This window comes from Panicum virgatum, chromosome 9K, assembly GCF_016808335.1.
Source record: "Panicum virgatum strain AP13 chromosome 9K, P.virgatum_v5, whole genome shotgun sequence".
NCBI lineage: Eukaryota > Viridiplantae > Streptophyta > Magnoliopsida > Poales > Poaceae > Panicum > Panicum virgatum.
The window spans coordinates 37,265,876-37,288,413 of NC_053144.1; the positions used below are offsets into that span (position 1 = coordinate 37,265,876).

At 47.9% G+C, this 22,538-nt stretch overlaps 1 protein-coding gene and 1 non-coding gene across 2 annotated transcripts; one reads left to right on the top strand and one right to left on the bottom strand.

The window, feature by feature from the left end:
• The first annotated feature begins 3,977 nt into the window (after window positions 1–3,977).
• Window positions 3,978–7,117, top strand: LOC120651311. Its single transcript, XM_039928779.1, has 5 exons — window positions 3,978–4,532; window positions 5,570–5,869; window positions 6,015–6,233; window positions 6,334–6,462; window positions 6,629–7,117. The coding sequence occupies exons 1-5, from the start codon at window positions 4,275–4,277 to the stop codon at window positions 6,878–6,880; spliced, it is 1,158 nt and encodes a 385-aa protein (XP_039784713.1). The 5' UTR covers window positions 3,978–4,274; the 3' UTR covers window positions 6,881–7,117.
• A 9,904-nt stretch (window positions 7,118–17,021) lies between these two features.
• On the bottom strand, window positions 17,022–17,128 carry LOC120653028. Its single transcript, XR_005666725.1, has one exon. It is a non-coding gene; the product is annotated as a small nucleolar RNA R71 (small nucleolar RNA).
• Between the last annotated feature and the right edge of the window lie 5,410 nt (window positions 17,129–22,538).

Here is a 22,538-nt window from a genome sequence, read left to right on the forward strand (position 1 = left end):
GATGGTTGTCCACCACATCAATCTATCACCATTATGATGATCCCCTTGATGAGACGACTCAATTTTGTCGCTCCCCATCTCCTGCCTTCCACTGGAACGCCGCCGCCGCGAGCACTGCCCTAACTGGCCGCCATCGGCCACCAGCCATGCCTATTCTTCTATGCCTTTGGTGAGCACCCCCGTGAGTTCCCCTCATCCTCATCTCCTTTGCCCCCTCCCCGGAACGCTGGCTGGCAAGCTGGATCCACCGGCAGCAATGGTTATGAGCGCGTCGAGCTTTTGTTTGGGTCTAAACCAATTTCATCCCATGAACACAAGGTGCTTGTGTTTGGGTCCAAACCAATTTCTCTGCCCTATGGTGAAGAAGGCTCTGATAAATGCTACTGTAAGGCAAGTTCATCAACCAGAAGGATGTTTCAAAATTTAATCTTGTACTTTGCTTGCGACAATGATGTGTATAGGCCTCTAACTATAATTGGTTTAAGGGCCTGCAAAAAATGTTTCGTCGCTCGTGTTGCCAGCTGTGCGGGCAACTGAGCGGCTCCCCGAACCCTAGCCGCCGCCACCCTCTCCACGGCCTCCTCCCGCCGTGCCGCCGCCAGAGTGGGCTGCCGGAAGCCCGCGTGGCCCCCAGGGAAGGCGGCGGCGTGGCCCTCCCTCTTTTCTCCGGCAGCTAGGGGCGGGCGCGGCCGCCCGGCTCCCTTGGAGCTCCTGCCGTCAATGCCGGCATGCTTGCGATGGCGGAGGAAGGGGCCCCCAAATTCGGCGTCGTCCCGACCAGATCTGGTGGCTGCACGGCGGAGGCGCGCAATTCCATGGAAGGGAGTTGTGCGGGCATCCGGTGGCGGTAGAGGGTGCTGGATGATGGCTGCGGCAGCATCCTTGGCTGGCGTGAGCGGCGCTGGTGGTGGGTGGCGGCCGTCATGGCGGTCTGGTAGTGCCTGAGGCCGACGCGGGACTTGGACGGCGGTCACGCAGGGGCTGGGGCGCACCGGTGCAGCCCTGCCCAAGGACGGCGGTGGCGGCGACGGCGGCGCCTTGCGAGGTGCAGGGTGCGGCGGTTCAAGGCCGCGGGAGGATCTGTTTGGGCAGCACCTGAGTGGCTGGCCGCTCTCAGCCATGGTGGTCGGGAGGCGGTGCCAGCGGACTGCTGCATGCGGGCTGTGGGGACGGAGGTGAGACGGTGGTGGTCCCTTTCTCCTCTCCTCGACGGCTGTGCGGATTCGGCGTCGAATCGGTGGCGGGGCCGGGTGGCTTGTGCTGGGTGCTCCCAGCTCAGGTATGTTCTCATGGTGCCGTGGCGGCATCGTTGGGATGTTCCGGGCCATCCCTCCGGCAGAGGAGTTGTGGAGGCGGCGGGGAGCTTGTTTGCTGCTTCTTGTTTGAGAGCGTGTGTATGGTGCGGTGTTGATCCGGGCGAAAGCCTTCACCGGCACTCTTGCGGGTGGTGGTGGCGGCGGCACCCTTGGGGCGTTGTTCTTGCCGTTGGGGGGCACCACTATGGGGCACCATGTCCTGAAGCATGGGTCTAAGGGTGAAAACTGGTCCAGCTTGCTGGACGAGCGACGATGGCGCCATCGGCGTCGTGCCCTTCCTGGAGGCATCTCTTATGGAGACTCGTCTCGGCTTGTGGCAGTGTGGAAGGTGGCCTAGATGGCCCGTGTGCAGCAGCAATGGAGGTGCGCAAGGTCAATGTGTTGGCGGCACGGTGCAGAGGACCCATGGGTTCTATAGGCCTTGAGTTGGCGCACATGGTGCAGTGGTAACCTTGGTGACAGCAAGGCGGAAGCGATGCTCTCAAAGCGGTTTTAGATATCTCAGTCTTCGGCAGAGGAGTGTGAGGAGGTGGGAGAGGCGAGGCCCCCACGCAGGTGGCCGAGATCAGTGATTTTCGATGGTGCCGCGATGGGAATTTCTGCTGACGCAATGCTGGAGCAGGAGGATCGACGATCGTGGGTGCGCGGCTTGAGGGTGATAGTCCCATGGTGGAGGAGTCCAGGTAGCTGATCGGGATTGCAGCGGGCTGCGACTTTTGGCGTGGCACAGCGTTGGTGACAATGGCGCCGTTTGTCGGCTTGCTTTCAGCTCCTCTCCCGGGTGGTGGTGGTGTAGTGTTGCATTGTGTGCGTTTGTTTGTGTGGTGTTGGTGTACGCTTCGGCGCGTTATGTATAAATATTTTCTCATCTTATATGATGTAGCAGTGCTCCTATCTTTTATTTCAAAAAAATATTGGTTTAAGGCATACCGAACCTCTACTGAGCTTAAATTTCACCACTTGCAACAATGATATGTGATCAGTTGCCATATCATTTGGTTAGAAAATTTGGTTAGTTAGTTGTCTAATCTGAAAATAGTTCATTCAGTGGCATCTCTGGATTAGCATCAATAATTTGGGCAACAGTAAAGCTTTTGCAGGCAGATTTGAGAATTGAGTGTGGTTTAGCTGATACTGTTAGCAGCTCTTTTTATCAAGATATGTTAACACTTTCCCCCATTTACTGAACATTTTGGTTTATTGAAGAATGAACATATTACTGTGGTCTCAGTGGTTGCCAGGCTGCATATTCAAGTTGAACAATAGCAGTCACGTATATTGTGGCCCAAATATTGGGTCAAACTGATTGCATGAGTGACCGAACAGCCTGCGCTTGACGTGAGGAGGTGCCTATCTGTCTTCCATTCTTTGTAGAGAGATGACCTAATATGTGTATATTGGGCTTATTGGCATCCATTTGCTGCCAATTTGGATAAGTACTAAAATGATTACTATGTAATTTGCTGGTGTAGTGAGGCAAAAAAAAAAAAGGAAACAAGGTATAGTAGGAGCTAGGTTCTCATCTCTCAGACATTTAAGGTTTTTGAACATTTGTTTTTCGTAGCTCAAACAAGTAGTCAAACAATTCTCAGCACTTCGAGATTACAAATCGAGTTGGTTCGAGCAATCTGGAAATTTTGTATAGGCTATCTAAAAATTTCTTGCCAGTGCTAGCTGTCTTTCTCTTTAATAACTTGGCTTGAACTAATTCTGCTGTTCAATTTTTATTTTTTCTGAAACAGAGAATGGCAGCTTGAAGTTTGACTTTTAAAATACTAATATGTCTACTAATTTGAAATGGATGGAGTATTTTAATAGCATCGTGGTTAATCACACAATCCTCTATCTACTTATTTGAAATGGATGGAGTATTTTAAAAAATCATTGTAAATAAGGAAATAGTATTGTATAACAGAAAAGATTTAGCTACAGAGAAAAGAAGTGTTGTGAATGCATCAGTATGTAACTATGTATTGCTAAACTCTGAATAGAAATACTTCTAAATTCCTCAACAACAAACTCATTTGTGCCCTTTGGTATTGTTGCAACTTTTACTATATGTTCAAGCAGTCTTATTTCATCTCTGGATAATGTTTTGTCTATTGTGTATCAAGTATATTTAAACACTCATAGTTATCTCAATCGCTGCTATGTTTGTTTATAAATTTTTTCCGTGGCAATGCACAGGCATTCTTCTAGATAATTCATATTTAGACCATCTATTTGATATCTGCCTAGCAACCAAACAGGATTCATGTAAACAAAGTACAGTAGGAAACAGTGCTCAATGTCTCCGAATCTGGGACGTGTCCAGGGTCCACCCATACGGCACATATTCGCGTAGAGAATGCTCTAGTGCTCGGCATCACAAATAAACCCCATCACGCAACGTGGACCGTAGTCTGACTGCGATACACCTGTAAAATCCGAAGGGGGGAAAGGACAAATAGAGACGCAAGAGGGAGTTCGTCGCGTCTCGAAGCGCCACGCACCTTCTACACGTGTCCGTTGCATGAGCCACTGCACGCTCCTTCCCCAGTTGCACGGTAATACACTCCACTGCTGGCAGGCTCCCCAGTTCGCCGGCCGGAGCCTCTCTCCTATACCCTACTCCATTAGGCTGACCATCTAGCTATAAAACGCCCCAACCAACCACGCAATAAGCCCAATCCATCCATCCATCCGTCCCCGCAAGAATCCGTCTCATCCCACCGTCATCACGCAAGAAAAAAGGCCAGGGCACAGCGGAAAGCTCCATCTCCTCGCCAGTTTCAGGCTTTCGGCTCGTGAATTCCTCATCTTTCTGGCCACTTTGCCACCAGCGGCCACCGGCCGGCCCATCTCGCTCGCCCCCCGTGTCACGAGGAACCCACGGCCGTCGCCATTGCCGCAACTTGCAGCCCTTCTTTTTTTTCCCTTCCTTATCTTCTCCTGGTATAAAAGGATCACGCCGCCGCGATGGAGCAGCAGCAACAGCAATTGAGTAGGAAGAGGGACGGCGTGGTGCAGGTGCTGGACGGCTCAGAGATCCGGGCGCTGGTGGAAAACAGGGACGCGTTCGCCAGGTTCGTCGACGACCGGTTCCGGAAGCTCGACGCCGACGGCGACGGGAGGCTGTCGGTTAAAGAGCTGCAGCCGGCTGTCGCAGACATCGGCGCCGCCATCGGGCTGCCGGCGAGGGGGTCGTCGCGGCAGGCCGACCACATCTACGGGGAGGTATGGTTTCGTAATTTCTCGCTCTTTTCCTTTTTCTGGCGAGAGCTTCAGATAGGAGAGTTGGTATGTGCACTAGCTAATCGCGCTTTGTAGTTAATATAGTCGTCTAAGTATAAATAATATATTATAAGCCTGTATTTTTCTATAAACTTAATAAAATTTAAGGAATTTTGTTATACAGAACAAAACTGTAACACTTATAGTTAGAATGGAAAAGTTTTATTGCTAATATATATCATGGCGATACAAATTCCCTCCGTAACATTTCAAATATTTGAATATTGGCTATCACAATTAGCTTATGAATATAATATGGTTATTAGTTTGACTAGAAAAAAATTATACAAGAATCTACCATATGTTTCTTTTGCTTTAGAAAACGTTTGTCAAAAATAATATAATAATGAGTTAATGACGGTATGTATATATGTACCATATGTTTTTGTTTTAGCATATACGAATGAAAAAGTAAAGTTTTCAGCGACCAACTGTGCGTATGAACGGCCACATGGCTATTTCGTTTTTACTGATAGTTTATTGGTTGAGGCAGAGGCGATACTCATCTACGCGACTAAACGATAACAGCAGAGGCGAAGCTAGAATAGAATTAACTCTGGTGCACTCTCCATTGGATAGAAGAAAACTAATGTAATTTGCATGGTAGAATTTGGCTAACTAGTAGGAATTTTCTTTTCTACAATGGTGCATGTGCACCAGGCAAACATAAGGTGGCTTCGCCCCTTGATAACAGAACACACCATAAGTCGCCATTAGAGCCCGAATGCCAGTGTCTCTTTCGAGTGTCTCTGTCGCACTTTAGCGGGACTGATAAAATCAGCTAGAAGTTCTTCTTGAAAGTGATCACACCTCTGTGGCGAACATGATTTATGTAGCATCCTTTTGCATTCAACTTTCCTAGGAAAATCTGAATGTATATATTAGATGTCATCATACCTCAGATAGATCCAGAACAATCTGTACCACGACTGATGAAGCCAAACAATTTATGATTTTTTTTTTGCGACTGAAACAATTAGGTTCTGAACGAGTTCACCCACGGCAAGCAAGACTCCGTGAGTAAATCTGAGTTCCAGCACGTGCTGTCAGACATACTTCTTGGAATGGCGGCTGGGCTGAAGAGAGACCCCATCGTGATCCTCAGAATAAACGGGGAGGACCTGAACGAATTTGTTGACAGTCCAAGGTACGAACCTGAAGCGGCAGCCATATTTTCACAACTGAAATCTGGAGACAATGCGTCGCTGCGCCAGTGCTTGTTGGCTGCTCTTCAACAACTGACGGTGGACCACGGCATGCCACCTGCGTCTGACTTTTGGGTAACTAATATGCTACTTCCTTTACGAAGTAGCACGTAGTTGTGCCTTTGGCATTCTCGTTACTTCATTTTACTCCCCATCGTAGAGCCTTCTGACAGGGTTTAGGGTTTAGGGGTTATTAATCCTTATTGGGTACTTGTGACAGGTTGTGGAAAATATTGTAGAGCCTGCAATGCAAGAGCTTGGCACTAATCAGCTGGATCAGCCTGTTTCCCAAGAAGCCTTCTTCCATGAATTCAAGAAGTTGCTGAGCATCATCACCCGGCGACTGCAACAGCACCCTGTGATTGTGGCACATACGGAGAACACCTTTGACGGGAGTGGTATCAGGAGGCTGCTGTTGAACAAGTTTGAATTCGACAAGGTATGGGAAACTAGCTTCAGTAGTTCAGTTTCATAATCGCGCGGTAGGTCACATCACATGACACTCATCAACAACAAACATATCACTGAACTTCTTATAGCTGTTGGATTCGGTTTGGAGAGGTGTGCCGAAAGAACACAAAGATAAAACATCGAAAGGGTACCTCCGAGTTGCCCTTGATAGGATTGCCGACTCAGCGAGCCTACCACCTTATGGAGCTGTTGATCAGGTAAACATATGTTATTCGTTAACCCACAATTCAAATTTAATGATTAAATCCTCAATTTCAGAACCAACAGGGAACGGCTTTATCTTGCGCCTCTAGCCATCAGTTTTTAAGTTTGAATTGTTCAGTGTTTTTAAGTGAGCTCTAACGATTTCCGAACATGCAACAGGTGGATGCTATGGTGAACGAAGCATTCAAGATGGCGAAAGCCGATGATGGGAAGGTGGTGGACGAAGACGAGTTCAAGAAACTTCTGACTGAGATCCTAGGAGCGATCATGCTGCAACTGGACGGCAACCCGATCGCTGTATCGACCAACACCGTCGTCCATGAGCCGATGTCCGCCCCCTCCTCCCTCTTGTCGCCGATGTCGCTGTCTCCATTGGTGTCCCCCCCACCCCCAGTGAATAGAGAACCATGATAACGAGTAGCGACTCATACAACGATGGAGAAGAATATCTATATATCTCCATTGTGCACTTGCTGTAATGATGGTTTTCTTCTGCTCACTGCGATAACATGTTAGATCACTGATAACCAAGAAGATGCATATGTGGCTTGTAACTTGAGTGCGTGTTTACTGCTCAAATAAGGCTTCTTCAAGCCAGGCTTGTAACGATGGTTGACACAGAATTTCAATCTGCATACCTTTCAAAGACCCGCTCTTCTATCCTCTTTCGAATGGCTTTCTTCTCATGCCACAAGCCTGTGCCGCCGCGGCAACTCGGAGTCGAGTCGGCTTAGTATAGAAAATTAGCTCTTAAGGCGACGAGCTGCTTCTCAATCTCCACCAGCGGAATCGATTGTTGGATCTACCGAAGCAAAATTATAAGGTTATATATAACAAGAAATTAGCTCTTATAGCGACGGGCTGTTTCTTAATCTCCACCAGCGGAATCGATTGAAGTAAACTTATAAGGTTACAAAAATCACGGGAGACACGATCTTTATTCACGTGATTCAACCTCCATCTCCAAGGTCTACGGGCATGCTACTTCCAGATATCGCAGCCTTAGTCACCAAATTTCTTGGGACGAGGACGAGGGACGAGGATGAGGAACGTAGTTCGCTGAACCTTCGTGGAAGGAGCAGGTTAACGCACGACCTATCGCGTGATAGGTCAGTGCGCGACACCTCCTTTCCACCAGCATGTGAAAGGACATTTTCTTTTCTGGTTTATCATCCCGACATACCCGCCCCGCCACCGCACCCACTGGCCCACGTGCTCGAGGAGGGAGGCCCGCGCCAGGCCCGCCACGACCTGCATCGGCACCTGGTCCCGCCAACGCGCATGGGAGGGCGGAGCTCCCACCGCCGCATCCCACTAGGCCCGCCGATGCGCACGGGAGGGCGGAGCCGCGCGTAGCAGCCGCAACTGCCGCAGGACCCTTGTGATCTGCATGCTCCTCCTTCCCCGGTTTGCAACTCCTTACTTGCGGGTTTGCAACTCCTTTTCATGCTCTTTCCTTCCTATCTGCTCGATCTAATCCCCCCAAATCGGCGCAAATCTTCCCTATGCTCTTCGAATTGGATGTAATTTATCTTCTCCATCCCAAAAAACTGCTAGCAAATTGTGTGGATTGCAAAGAAATTTTGTCTTCATTATTGTGGCAACTTATATATGTTATGAGTTTCCTCGGACTGCAACTTATCTACATTATATTTTAAGTTTTCTTGGGTGACAACTTGTATTGTGCTATTTAGTTGTGTTCATTATTGTAGCAAACTGTGTAGCCCCCTGAATCTTTATATTTTATTGTAACCTATATACATTATGAGTTTTCTTGCATGAAAACTTATACTTAATCTTTGTGTTTTGTAGGTTCAATATATTTTTTAGTGGGCTATTAAATCTGAATTATGCACCACTATAATCCTCCCAATTCTTTCTGGATTCGGGTTTAAGTTATTTGGTAGGTCGAAGCCAGTCATGCACTGCTCTGCATCAATCACAAGATAGAGAGAGCAATGGTTAGCCCGCTAAGATTAGCGGTGACAAACTAGTAAAGTTTATCAAAATATTTACGATGTCTTTAGCCAATTGCTTCCCCGACAACGGCGCCAGAAATGATTGTTGGCGTTTCTTATGCCCAATTGAATATAAATTCCGTAAGCGCACAGAATCACTGTTGGAGCACTTCACCTTGGAGTATTCTAGGGTATCGTATTGTTCCTTGGGAAGCACTATGGTAAAGAGTATCGTAAATCGAATGATAACCATACTAGCTTAATCAACCGACTAACTAGATGGGGGTAAGCCAAATATAAGGATAAGATAAATGGCCAATCAATGACACACGGAGGCTCAACTCCTTAGAGTGGTAGTAGCTGGGAGGACAATGAGCGAGATAAGATACCTGATACACTTCTAAACTATCGAGCTAGCCACTCTAGATCAGACCAACTACCTAACTAATCTTCAGTACAGCAGAGCTTACTTCTGCGGCTAGAAGAGGAAGAACTTCAGAAAGGGATGAGAAGGGAGTCCAGAAAGGGATGAGAAGGGAGTCCAGAAAGGGATGAGAGGGGAGTCCAACAGCAACCTGCACTACTGTTATGAAAATATCCGAACGTGGTGGACTACAAGGGACAGACAGAGCAGTCACCACCTGCCGCCTACCACAATAGTTCCGTGGGGTGGAACACACTTTCTAGCTAACACCGAATTCGGACACCACGTCCGCGATCAATATTAGGATTTCTCTCGAGGTCTTTGAGAGAAATCCCCCTCAACCTAGAGAACAAACTTGAGTTACTCTAGTCTGGGCAAGAAAACCCGTAAGGTAAGATCCCGAAAACTAGGAAGATAACTTAGCCTAAGCTAAAGGATACAACTTCCATGCTCGAGCTTGAGAGGATAAAAGAATGCGAAAAGTAAAGCTGACTCAGAAAACTATAGATGATAACTTATATTAATAAAGTCAAAAGAAAGATACAAGAGCTATACTAGACTTCCGATGACTCTGGAATCCTGAGCAAGCTCAACTCGACTCTAACTCCCAAACTACTAATAACCTACTCTAGAAAGCATGTGAGATTGAGCTCCAAAATGGTGTGTGTTACAAGTGATGGATGGGGGTTTTATTTATAGGCTTCCAGCGTCGGATCTTGGCCGGTAAAACAGTTGGCGTTAGTGGTAAGCTAGTGTGGCGGTTGAGCTTAACTTCCACGCCAAGACCCAGCTTCAGAGGCTTCCAGGTGGGGCTGGCCTGGGGGTGTGGACATCTGGCCATCGCCTTCTCCTGGACATCTTTGATCTCCTCCTGATGTCGGTGTAGATTGCGTAGCTTCAACGCCTGCACGTGCTAGGTAGGCCGACCTAGGGGAGGCCGGCCGGCCACCCTCTGGCACATCTCGGCCCTCCATTATGCCGACGTTGCACTCCACGCTTGTGATTACTTTAGGGTGTTGGATCACTGACTTGGACGCGAGTTCTCACTGAGTTGTGGGTCCTTTGATCCTTGTGCAAGCCTTTTGGTCCATTTGATCAAACCGACACCCAATCCATGGCTTAGAGTCATTGTGAGTGTGTCACATTGCCCCTGGATCGAAGACAAGGCACGATGTGTAGAGGTGCTAGGCTAGCCAGCCTAGGATAGGCCGGCCAGCCTGGGTGGTAGGCCCACTAGATTGCCGGCCGACCACCCTAGTCGGCCGACAGTCCAGTGGGCCCCACCGCCTTTAGGCTTCAATGTGTCACTCCCTCATTGGCTCACAACGTCGGTTCAAGGAGTCTCATGCTCAAATCCCGGCCGTGGAGAGGGTGGCTCCCCTCTATAAACATGAGGGGAGGGGCTCCAATTGAAGACATGGAGGAGATGGAAGATTTCCCTCATCACTACAAGCTACACTAGCCAATCTCTCAAGATGTAGTTCATCTCAACTTGTAGAAGTCTTAGGACTAGAGGAGTTTGGGTACGAGTCGTAGTTCGATGTCTTAGAGTCTTCGCGAAGAGTCTGATATGTCTTTTACCTTCTCTTTATGTAATGTTCTGAGTTTGTACTAGAGTCTGTTTATTTATTCAGTACTTTGGTTCATATGATCATGTTTGTGTGTATGATCCTTCTCATGAGTTATGATTGCCTTATGTGATTCATATGCGTAGACTAGTTCTTGTTTCTTGGCTTTGTTTCATCTTGCTTAATTGGGCACTCTAGAACTAAAGGCCCCGGATAGAGAAGGGTAACCTTGCGCAAGGCTAGAGTGGTGCTTGTTAGCGCAGGCGTGGTGCCTGGGTTGATAACCACGTTTGAATGCAACTCTATCCCACGGTTTGTAGAGGTAGCCGGCAGGTGGTTACAGCCCTGTTCGAGCCATAGTAATCCTCCACATTTGGATAGAGGGGTAGGAGGTATATAAATCCGTCGGGTGTTCAGGCTCCTCCTGTTCATCCGGTTGCGGTCTTCCTAGTCCATGTTCGTAGGCTCTTCTATGTGTATGAACGACTCATTCCAGCTTGCTCATGAGAGTACGATAGATTATGGCTCTATTTACCCTTGATCTTGCTCTCACCTGTTCGATATCCTAGACAGTGTTATCTGGTCATGTTTGTGTGTTTCACTACCCCCCTTTATCATGAACATTATTCCCCTGTTCGATCATTGACACTAGTCCATAGTGGTTCCCCTAGCTTAATTAAATTCTACACAACGCCGTCTTCCCTGCGAAAATATAAATGACACCTCGGGTACTCTCAGGTAAAATGCTACGATGATACTCTGTGCGCTTGTGGATTTATTCGTGGCTCATGAAATACATGCCACCCCATTGACGTCTGCGGACGCCATCGCTATTTTCTGGTGTTGACGTTGGTAGGCGTCAACAGCAAGATCCTCAAAGATAAGCAAGTCCTACCAGAGCCATATGTCATACACCATGAGAAAACCTTATACATATGCTACTTGACGTTCTGTTGAGTTTTGTCAAATTTTGTGACCCTAGTGAGAATCTTTTCATGCTTTCTCGATCATAAGCACGTACACATCGCCATCGACTTGCGACATTCCTACATCGGGAATTAGCATCACCATCATCCACAAACTAAATGCACCATGCTTTGGTAGATTCTCTCTTAGAACATCCCTGAAATAAGATATGGTGTTAGAATATGGTTGCCCCAAAAAAGAGAAAAAATGGCATGCCAAAGAAGCATGACCCAAAAAAAAGAAAAAAAGAGAAAGAAAGAGAGGGGTAACTGTTGACGGCCATTATTTCACGTTCTGACCGTCAACTTCTCGGGAATAAATCGAGCTTTACACTATGTTCCATTCATATTTTATTTAATTCTAATAAGTTCCACAAGTTTTGGATCAGTTCCGATTTCAGAAAAATACATGACAAAAGTGGACAAAATTGGGCAAGATCCCAGGCCGACCGGCCTCTCCTAGGCCGGCCGGCTTGGCACCTCCACGTACACTGCCACGTCTTTGATCCAGGAGCAATGTAACAAGTCCAAGTGCATCTGAGCCGAGGATTGGATGTCGGTTTGATCGTATGGACCGAAAGGCTTGCACAAGGATCAAAGGACCCACAATTCAACATAAAGCCACATCCAAGTCAGCAATCCACCTCACTGGAAGATCACAAGCATACAAGTGTAACGTCGGCGCAACGGAGGGCCGAGAGGAGCCAGAGGGAGGCCGGCTGGCCTCCCCTAGGCCGGTCGGCCTTGCACGTGCCCCCATACACCTCAAGCCACTGTCAACCTCCTTCAGAAGCAAATCAGAGCCACTATCCAAAGGTCGGTGGCCACGTGGCCACATCCCCAGGCCGGCCGGCCGGCCACACTTGGCAGCCACTCAGGCTCTAGCTTCGTGTGGAAGACAAGCACACCGACTTCAACCACTTACAACTGACACCACGTGCTTCACCTGCCCAGAACCGACCTTGAAAGGCTATAAATTGAACCCCCATCCATCACTTGTAACACACACCTTGGAGCTCATTTCTCTCTTCACTTTCTAGAGTAGGATTAGTAGTTTGGGAGTTAGAGTCGAGTCGAGCTTGCTCGGGATTCCGAAGTCCTCGGAAGTCTGGTATAGCTCTTGTATCCTTCTTTCGAATTTATCAATATAAGTTATCTTCTCTACTTTCTGAGTCAGCTTTACTTTCCGCTTTCTTTTATCCTCTCGAGTCTGAGTGTCCATCTCGAGCGCGGAAGTTGTATCCTTTAGTTTAGACTAAGTTATCTCTCTGATAGTCAGGAACTTATCTTACGGGTTTTCTCGCCTGGACCAGAGTATCTCAAGTTAGTGCTCTAGGTTGAGGGGGATTTCTCTCAAAGGCCTCGAGAGAAGTCCTAACACCGAGTGCAGACGTGATGTCTGAGCTTAGTGTTGGCTAGAAAGTGTGTTCCACCCCACGGTACCGTTGTGGTAGGCGGCAGGTGGTGACAGCCCTATCCGTCCCTCGTAGTCCACCACGTTCGTGTGCTTTCATAGCAGTAGTGCCGACTGCCGTTGGACTCCCTTCTCATCCCATTCTGAGTCCTTCCCTGAGGCCGCCGAAGTAAGCTCTACCTTCCCAAAGATTAGTTAGATAGTTAGTCTAATCTAGAGAGGCTAGCTCGATAGTTTAGAAGTGTGTCAGGTATCTTATCTCACTCGTTGTCCTCCCAGCTGCTACCTCTCTAAGGAATTGAGCCTCCGTGTGTCACTTGGTCATAGACTGGTCATATATCTTATCTCTGTATCTGGCTTACCCCGTCGAGTTAGTCGGTTGATTAAGCTAGTACGGTTATCATTCAATTTACGATACTCTTTACTATAGTGCTTCCCTAAGGAAAAATACGATACCCTGGAATACTCCATGGTGAAGTGCTACAGCGGTGATTCTGTGTGCTTGCGGAATTAATATTCTGTTGCCGGGGAAGCAATTGTCTAAAGATATCATAAATAGTTTGATAGACTTACTAGTTTGTCACCGCTAATCTTAGCAGGCTTACCATTGCTCTCTCTATCTTTTTGATTGTTGTAGAGCAGTGCATGACCGGTTTTGACCTACCAAGTAACTTCAATCCGAATCCATAAAGAATCAGGAGAAACGTGAGACGCCGCGTCGTCCCACCTCAGAAAAGACTCACTTGGCCTATCAGTTTGCCATCCACTTCAGCCTCATCACCCATGGCCCAGAAGACAATTCGTCAGTTCTCGGCCCCATCCAGCAGCCACATTCCTACTGGATTGAACCAAGACCAAGCCGGCAATGACGGCTTTTGTAACACCCGGTTTATAAAAGAACATAAACCGAGCAATCATATACGTGCCAGGATCAAGTCACACGTATATACAACAGGATGAACAGTATATCATAGCACATATCACGTAAAAAGATATAATAAAGCGAATACGAATGTTATTTATTACAATAATGACAAAATGTCTGATACAGCGGAAGCGAAATACAAAAACACGATAAAGCTCTCTGAAGCTGAAGCAGGGCGCCACAGGGACGTCGACTGGGAGACGAACACCTAGAAGTCCTCGTAGTCCTGGTAGCGCTGGACGAACTCCCTCGTGTCGGCAGGAACTGAGCAGCAGTAGCGTATCCAAGAGGAAAAAAAATAGAGAAGAGGCAAGAGTGAGTACACAACTTGTACTCAACAAGTATAACACAAACTATGAGGCTCTAAGGTTGGCTGACTCAACTGCATTAGCTTTTAATCTTGGCAAAATTTTATTAAAGCTATTTACTACGAGTTGATGAATTACCATTAACCCAGTTACATAGTAATTAATCAAGATTAAACATGTTACTACTGAGAACCCAACCGAAACCAAGCCACCAAGGTAAACCCCGAGAAGCACCTCCCTCGTCGGAAGGAGATAACTCCACTAATCAAAAGGAGGATCTGGGCCGCTCATAACCGTGAGCACGGCTAGTATACCAGTTTTACACTCTGCAGAGGTTGCACATCTTTACCCACAAGTCGTGAGCTACGCTAGAGGTTCATCACACTTCCTTAGGTGAGATGACTAGCGACTCACTACGAGGCCGTTACAAAGAATCTCGTTGGTAAGGCGTAACCGCGAGAGATAGGTCAGCGACGATGGGGCCCATCTCACGGGGGTACAAGCACAGGTACGCAAACCAAGCACAGACCAGCCGGAGGAGCAGGGACCATTGAAGCTTACTACTCTTGCCCCGCAGGTAAGTTACACCAAACCAAAAAGACCTAATTAATAAGCCAAGTCTATCCCATTCTAGCCTTGTGGTAGCGCTGTTGTCCCAGGTTGTCGCTCTATGAACCGGTCCTTATGGAGAGTGGCCAACCAGGCAGTAAGCACCGTGCTGGCCCCCTAAACCATGTTTCTACAAAGACCATCTTTTAACGAGACGTGAGCCACTCAAGCCACACAGAGTGCCACTCTCAGAATTAAGTTCAAGTAAACCATTAATCAATTTAATTAAAAAGGACCAAAGTGTGTTATAGCGCAGCAACCTAGCACAACTAACCAAAATGCAACCCAAAGGTATATTTAAAGGATATAAACTGGCTAGGAAATCCTTAAAGGCATACAGTATTAAAATGCAGTATAAAATGGTAATTAAAGGTGATAGGTGGTTCATATTATACTTGCCTTCCTCGTACTGCTCTGGCTGCTGCTCAAACTGCTCCAAAGATGGCTGCTCCGGGTACTGGTACTGGGGCTCCTCAACTAGATCAGCGTCTACTCACGAACACATGGCCAAAACAATGCACGATAATAAGCATACAAACAAACATTAACAAAAACTAAGAAACAGTACATCAATACATAAAAACAGCGCACAAAACTACTCTAGAACTATTCTACGCGTTACAACGATCGCGTGGACATAAAGAACGCTAAAAACGGAGCTAAGACGCATTTTCTAGGCTAAAAACAAGTTCTAGGGGCTTATTTGAAAGAAAACTGAAGTTTCAGGGGCTTTTCTGCTAAAACCGAGGGCCTAGACGTAATTAAACCTTATTCCTGGGGTCTAACTCACAAAAAGGACAGGTCTGGATCACGGGTTCAAAAACTACAAAGCTCAGGGGCTAAAGTGTTAAAAACTGGACCTGGATATAATTATTTTTCAACGCGCTAGGACTGCGGGTTGATATCTAGTAAACCGAGGGTCTCTTTAACAATTTTACCAAGCCGAACCGGTATCTTTGGATATGGGCCGTTGGATCGCGATCTAGCGGCTCAGGATGGCTCGGGCTTGGATCTAATCTAGCGCGTTGATTCGGGATCGGGCGGCCACGGGCGGTTGGGGTGCGGGCGGCGGCGGGTTCTCGCCGGAACAGAGTTCCGCGGCGGCGATCTCCGGCGGCGGGGGAGTTGAGCGGCGGCGCTCCGGTGACCAAAATGACGCAGGCGCGAACGGCGGTCGGGGCAGCAAGTCCGGGGGCGAACCTGGACCCAAGACGAAGCTTCGGCGGCGGATCTCGGTGGCGGGGGCGCGGCGGGGCTTTGGGACCACGGCGGCGCAGGGGGTGCAGGGGCTCGGCGCGGCGGAGCTGTGCGAGCGGGCGGAGCTAGGGCTTCGTGCGGCGGCTGTGAAGGGGAGGGCGGGTCCGCGGGGTGGTTTAAAGAGCCCAGACCGAGAATCTCGGTGTGCGGGATAGGGAGGAAGGGCTGCGGGGATCACGGCGAGGTCAGCGGATTCTGTTGCGCGAGCGCGTCGCGGGGAAGACGATGCTGGCAGGCTGGGCCCACGGGTCAGCGGCGGGGCGTGCTGCGAGCGGCTGAGCGGGCGACGCGGGTGAGCCGGGAGTGGGAGGGGGCCTGACGAGCGGGGCCCGGTGGCAGGCGGGTGATGGGCGCTGGCTTGGACTCAGGCGAGCGGACTGGGCCGGAGCTGCTGAGCGCGCGCGGGGCGACGCGGGCGCAGGCCGGGATGGAACCGGGCCGAGTGAGAGCGGGCGACGCGGGCCGAGCGGGGTGCGGGCGGAGCGCTGGGCCGCGTGCTTGGGCCGAGCGAACTGGGCCGCGGGGGGCTGGGTCGGGCTGAGAGGGTTTTGGGTTTTCTGGGCGTTGGGCTTTCTATTTTCCTTTTCTATTTCCTATTCTTCTCATTTCTAAATCTAATTCAAACAAAGTTTGAATTCAAATATGGATTTGAATTCAAACCACACTCAAATAAAAGTATGCACCAGCATGAATGCAACACAAAAATTAAACCTATGATAAATTTTTAATCATTAAGGAACAAAATTGAATTAAATGCCATACTAAACACAATAAACCTTAGAAATTTAAATAAAGCCAATTAAATTTATTAATAAATGCTGAAGTTTAAATTAGGGTGTTACAGCTTTGAGCTGAAAACTGGACTGGTGAACATGGTTCAAGCAAGTCCGTTCTATCGAAAGGCATCCGAGGATGCCAATGCCCATCTCCAGAACTTCTACGAGGTGAGTAACACCATCAACCCCAAGGGTACTACGATGGATGTCGTCCGCCTTTGGCTATTCCCATTCTCACTGCTCGGGAAGGCCAAGACGTGGTTTTACTCCAACAAAGAGGCTTTCAACACATAGGAAGCTTGTTCAAATGCATTCCTGGCCAAGTACTTCCTGGTGGGCAAGACCAATGCCCTCCGGAATAGAATCTCCGGTACCCAGCAATTACCGGATGAGACCATCCCAGAGGCCTGGGAGCGTCTACAGGAATACATTCAAGCATGCCCGCACCACGGCATGGAGGAATGGCTGATCATTCAGAACTTCTTCCACGGCTTGAATCAGCAAGCCAAGGACCACATAGATGCAGCAGCAGGAGGTTCCTTTCTCTCTCTCGATATTGCGGGAGCGAAAATGCTGATCGACAAGATAGCCTCCAATCAGAGTTGGAGAGGTGACAAGCAGCCAACCCGTCCAAGGGGCATGCATCAGATCGACAGTGTCGATATGATGGCTGCCAAGATGGACCTTCTCATGAAGAAACTGAAATCTCCGCACAAGGAGGTGAACCAGGTTTCGGAGTCTCGGATGACATGTGAAACATGTGGCGAGACTGGGCACTCGGGCACATCGTGTCCCTTAACTCAAGAGGACGCGAACTTCGTTGTCACCAACAACAACAATCCCAACTCGGGATTCCGTCCTCAGCAAGGTTGGAACTCAAAGCCCAACCTCCCCTTCGGAAATTAGCAAGGTATGAACTTTAACAATTTTCAGCCTTCATTAAAAGACCAAGTTTATGGCCAGAAGCAAATAAATGACAACATTAGCAAGAAGTTTCTTGCTAACGACAAGGTTTTGGAATCCTTGGCCTCACAACTAGAGGGCTTTAGCTCTGTTATTAAAAACCAGTTGAGCTTTAACAAAATGATAGAAACTCAGGTAGCTCAGCTAGCCTCATCCTGTCCTAACGCTAACATGGAGAAACTACCCGGGCAACCAGAAGTTCCCTCCAAAGAGAACGTCAATGCGGTGACTACGCGTGGTGGTAAGTCCCCACAGGAGCCACCTTTCCCACATGATGCAGGAACCCGGCGGAAAGCCGTATCCGCAAGACATGCCGATGCTGAAGAAGAAGAGCAGGAGGAGGCTATCGACACCAACACAATTGCAGCCCAGGAAGACCCCGTTGAACCCCCTAGAACTTCATGGGATTACCCCAACACAACTGCCTTACCATTTTCGGAATGGATAAGGAAGCTGGTGGCCGAGAACAATTCGGCAAGTTCGTCGAGGTAATAAAGAAGCTGTATGTCAATATACCACTTCTTGATGCTATACAGGTGCCTACATATGCCAAGTATATCAAAGATATTCTTGGAAACAAGAGAGCGCTGCCCACCACCGAGGTCGTACAGTTAACAGAGGAGTGTAGCGCTACTAAACTCAATCCTCTCCTGGTGAAGAAGAAGGACCCAAGCTGCCCAACCATCACATGCTCAATCGGGACTTAGCATTTCTCAAACGCTCTATGCGACTTGGGAGCAAGTGTCGGCGTCATGCCCAAGGAAGTCTATGACCGCCTTAATCATCATGCACTTGCCCCTACTGCCATGTGTATGCAGCTAGCGGACCAGTCGGTGCGCTACCCCGCAGGAGTAGCGGAGAACATTCTGGTGAAAATCCAGAATTTCCTTATTCTCATAGAATTCGTCATCCTCAACATGGAAGTTGACACCAAGACACCTCTCATTCTTGGGAGGCCGTTTTTGAGTACCGCAAACACAAGTATTGATGTGGGAGCCGGAGAAATTCAGCTCAACATCAATGGTCAGAAGGAGACGTTCGCCTTCAAACCGAAGGTCGAACAATGCTCTCAAGTCAAGGCAATCAACCGGGAAAACAAATCCGAGAAAGAGCCGGAGAAGCCGTCCATCCCACCTATCGAAGCCCTCATTGAGTACATCGAAAGTCTACGAATTCAAGAGGAGGTGAAGCAAATCAAGCTTCACAACTATAGAAATGCGAGACGAAGGATCCAACGTAAGAAATTTCTGAAATCAGAAAAGAAAGAGGTTGAATCAAAACCCACACCCACGAAGGAGTGGCGGAAGAAAGGGTCGTCGTCAGGAACTACACCCAGCGACGACAAACGAACCAAAGAGAAGGAGAGTCCAGCTCCGGACTCAAAACCCGAGCCCGCACCATAAGGTTCATGGTACGTATCCATCATCACATTGCATATAGGATAGTTTAATTTCTTGCATAAACTTTATTCTATCTCTGCATAAGCATTTTTGTTTTCAACCAAAGCACATTTGATTTTCGAAAATCTACATTCAAAAGAACTTCACAAAAAATTTCAAAAAGTTTCGGCCAAAGGTTATGCCGGCCAGCCCCACTCTTTCTTGCTTTGGCCAGGAGCAGCAGGGGACAGGATGCTAGAGTGCGTATGGAGGAAGGTGAAAAAGACGAGGTGCAAAACGTGCAGGTGCAGGCCGCCCGGCACTCCTCCCCCGTTCACGTCCCGTCACCACCGAAAGGGAGCACCAGCACCTGTAGAGCTACGCCGTAGACCTTTGCCGTGGCACGTTCGCCACCGTGGGAGGCTGGCCAGCCTCACCTAGGCTGGACGGCCTGGCCTCTATGTGCTGCTATAAATTCCGATGATGGCAACATTCCTCGACACACAACATGCTCAGGTTTGCTTGCTCCAGCCTGATCACGAGCTTCTCCTCTCCCTTTCTTGAGTTCCTTTGCTTAATTAAGCTCTTTTGAGCTAATCAAGTGGAGAAATCAAGTGCTGGCTCAACCAAAAACAAATAAATTCAGTAGTGTTTAGTGAAATTCATAAATTTGAAAAACACCAGAAATATTTACCTCAAATAAAGTCATGGAACGCTTAACGCCCCGCAAGAACGACTAACCTTCCTCTTAATTGTAATATTCTTCGGGTGCTGTGGGCTAACATTTTGCAGGAACCATGTTCGAGAAGGCCAAGGAAAAGATCAAGAGGACGTTCTCGAAGAGCTCGAGGAGCTCACGTAGTTCATCTTCCTCGCAGGATACTATGTCGGTCGATTCCGGTCGCCATACAAATGTGTCCCGGGAGGAAGAAGAACCTCCAGTAGTCCCGAGACCCTATCTCCACATCAGGGTCCTGACGATGGTCGAGCAGATCGCCGTCAAGAACGACTACGAATGGGAGGCCCTAGAGCTGCTGAAGAAGCAGAATTTTGGCCATGCCAAGAGGTTCGAATCTCACTTCCTCATGAAGACAGGACTCAAGTAGGACATGAACAGCGCCCTCACTGCCGTAGGATGGGAGAACTTCGCCGACATTGTTGAGCCAGGTTCGCAACTCTTAACCATGGAGTTTCTGATTTCTCTTGCCGTTGAAGAAACCAGTGCTGAAACAAAAGTTTACTTCTGTCTCTTCAATGAACAATTTGAAATGAAACTAAAAGACTTTAGCATCGCATTGGGCTTTCATAAAAGATGCATCCTTGACCCCAACGAGCTTGCTAAGAAACATCGTTATGACTGAAACTCATGGTGGAGCTCCAGACCATTAGATCTGAGATCAACGGCACATAATAGATCATACCGGTTCGGCCTGGCTCATTTTCTAAAGAGGCCCTCGATTTTTCCCTATTTAACCCGCCGTCCTAGCCTGTTCGAAAGTATTTACAGAGTAGGCCTGTTTTATTCACTTAAGCCCCCGAGCTTTCCCAAATTAGCACCCGCCGTCCAGTTAGGGCCTTTTTGCTCGTTAGCCCTCGGATCTTTCTGGTTATTGCATTTTAGTCCCTGGTCCTTTTATGAGTTAGACCCTAGAGTTAATGTTTATTTACGTTTTAGTCCTCGGTTTTAGCAGAAAAGTCCCTGGAACCCTGTTTTTATTACAAATAAGCTCCTGAACCTTGTTTTTAGCCTAGAAAATGCGTTTTAGCTCCGTTTTAAGCGTTCTTTATGCCCACGCGATCGTTGTAACGCGTAGAATAGCTTTAGACTAGTTTAGTGTGCTGTTTTTATGTATTGATGTACTGTTTCTTAGTTTTATTAGTGTTTGCTTGTATGCTTATTATTGTGCATTGTTTTGGCCATGTGTTCGTGAGTAGACGTCGAGCTACCGGAGGATCCCCAGTACCAGTACCCGGAGCAGCCGTCTTTCGAGCACTTTGAGAAGCAGCAGGAGCAGTACGAGGAAGGCAAGTATAACATGAACAACCTATCACTTTTAATTACATTTTCATACTGTATTTAATACTGTATGCCTATAAGGACTTTCCTAGCCACTTAATATCCTTTATATATATCCTTGGGTTGCATTTTGGTTAGTTGTGCTAGGTTGCTGCGCTATAACACTTTCTGGTCCTTTTTAATTAATTTGATTAATGGTTTACTTGAACTTAATTCTGAGAGTGGCCCTCTGTGCTTCGTGCTTGAGTGGCTCACGTCTCGTTAAAATATGGTTTTTGTAGAAACATGGTTTAGGGGGCCAGCATGGTGCTTAGTGCTTGGTTGGCCACTCTCCATAAGGACCGGTTCATAGAGCGACAACCTGGGACAACAGCGCTACCACAAGGCTAGAATGGGATAGACTTGGCATAATAATTAGATCTTTTTGGTTTGGAGTAACTTACCTGCGGGGCAGGGGCGGTAAGCTTCTATGGCCCTCATGCTGAGTGGCCTCGTCTGTGCTTCGTGTCTTGACACCCACTAGACCTGCTCCATAGTCGCCGATCCACCCTCGCGGTTACTCCCTACCAACGAGATTCTTTGTAAAGGCCTCGTAGTGAGTCGCTAGTCATCTCACCTAAGGAAGTGTGATGAACAACTGGCGTAGCTCAGGACTTGTGGGTAAAGATGTGCAACCTCTACAGAGTTTAAAACTGGTATACTAGCCGTGCTCACAGTTATGAGCGGCCCAGATCCTCCTTTTGATTAGTGGGGTTGTCTCCTTCCGACGAGGGAGGTGCCTCTCGGGGTTACCTTGGTGGCTTGGTTTTGGTTTGGTTCTCAGTAGTAACATGTTTAAATTTGACTAATTACTATGTAACTAGGTTAATGATAATTCATCAACTCGTAGTAAATAGCTTTAATAAAATTTTGCCAACACTTAAAAGCTAATGCAGTTGGGTCAGCCAACCTTAGAGCCTCATAGTTTGTGTTATACTTGTTGAGTACAAGTTGTGTACTCACTCTTGCCTCTTCTCTACTTTTTCCTCTTGGCTACGCTACTGCTGCTCAGTTCCTGCCGACACGAGGGAGTTTGCTCAGCGCTACCAGGACTACGAGGACTTCTAGGCGTTCGTCTCCCAGTCGACGTCCCTGTGGCGCCCTGTTTCAGCTTCGGAGAGCTTTTATCGTATTTTGTACTTCGCTTCCGCTGTATCAGACATTTTGTCACTAATGTAATAAATAACATTCGTATTTCCATTTATTATATCTTATTCGTGATATGTGCTGTGATATACTGTTCATTCTGTTGTATATACGTGTGACTTGATCCTGGCACGTATATGATTGCTCGGTTTATGTCCTTTTATAAACCGGGTGTTACAGAGTGGTATCAAAGCCGTATCAACTGTAGGACGAAGCCTAGATAGAACTGGTCGAGTTTTAGGACTTCTTCTCTCCAATCCTTGCCTGCTGAAACTATTTTACTAATATACCCCTTGACTTCTATGACTTTTACCCTTCTTG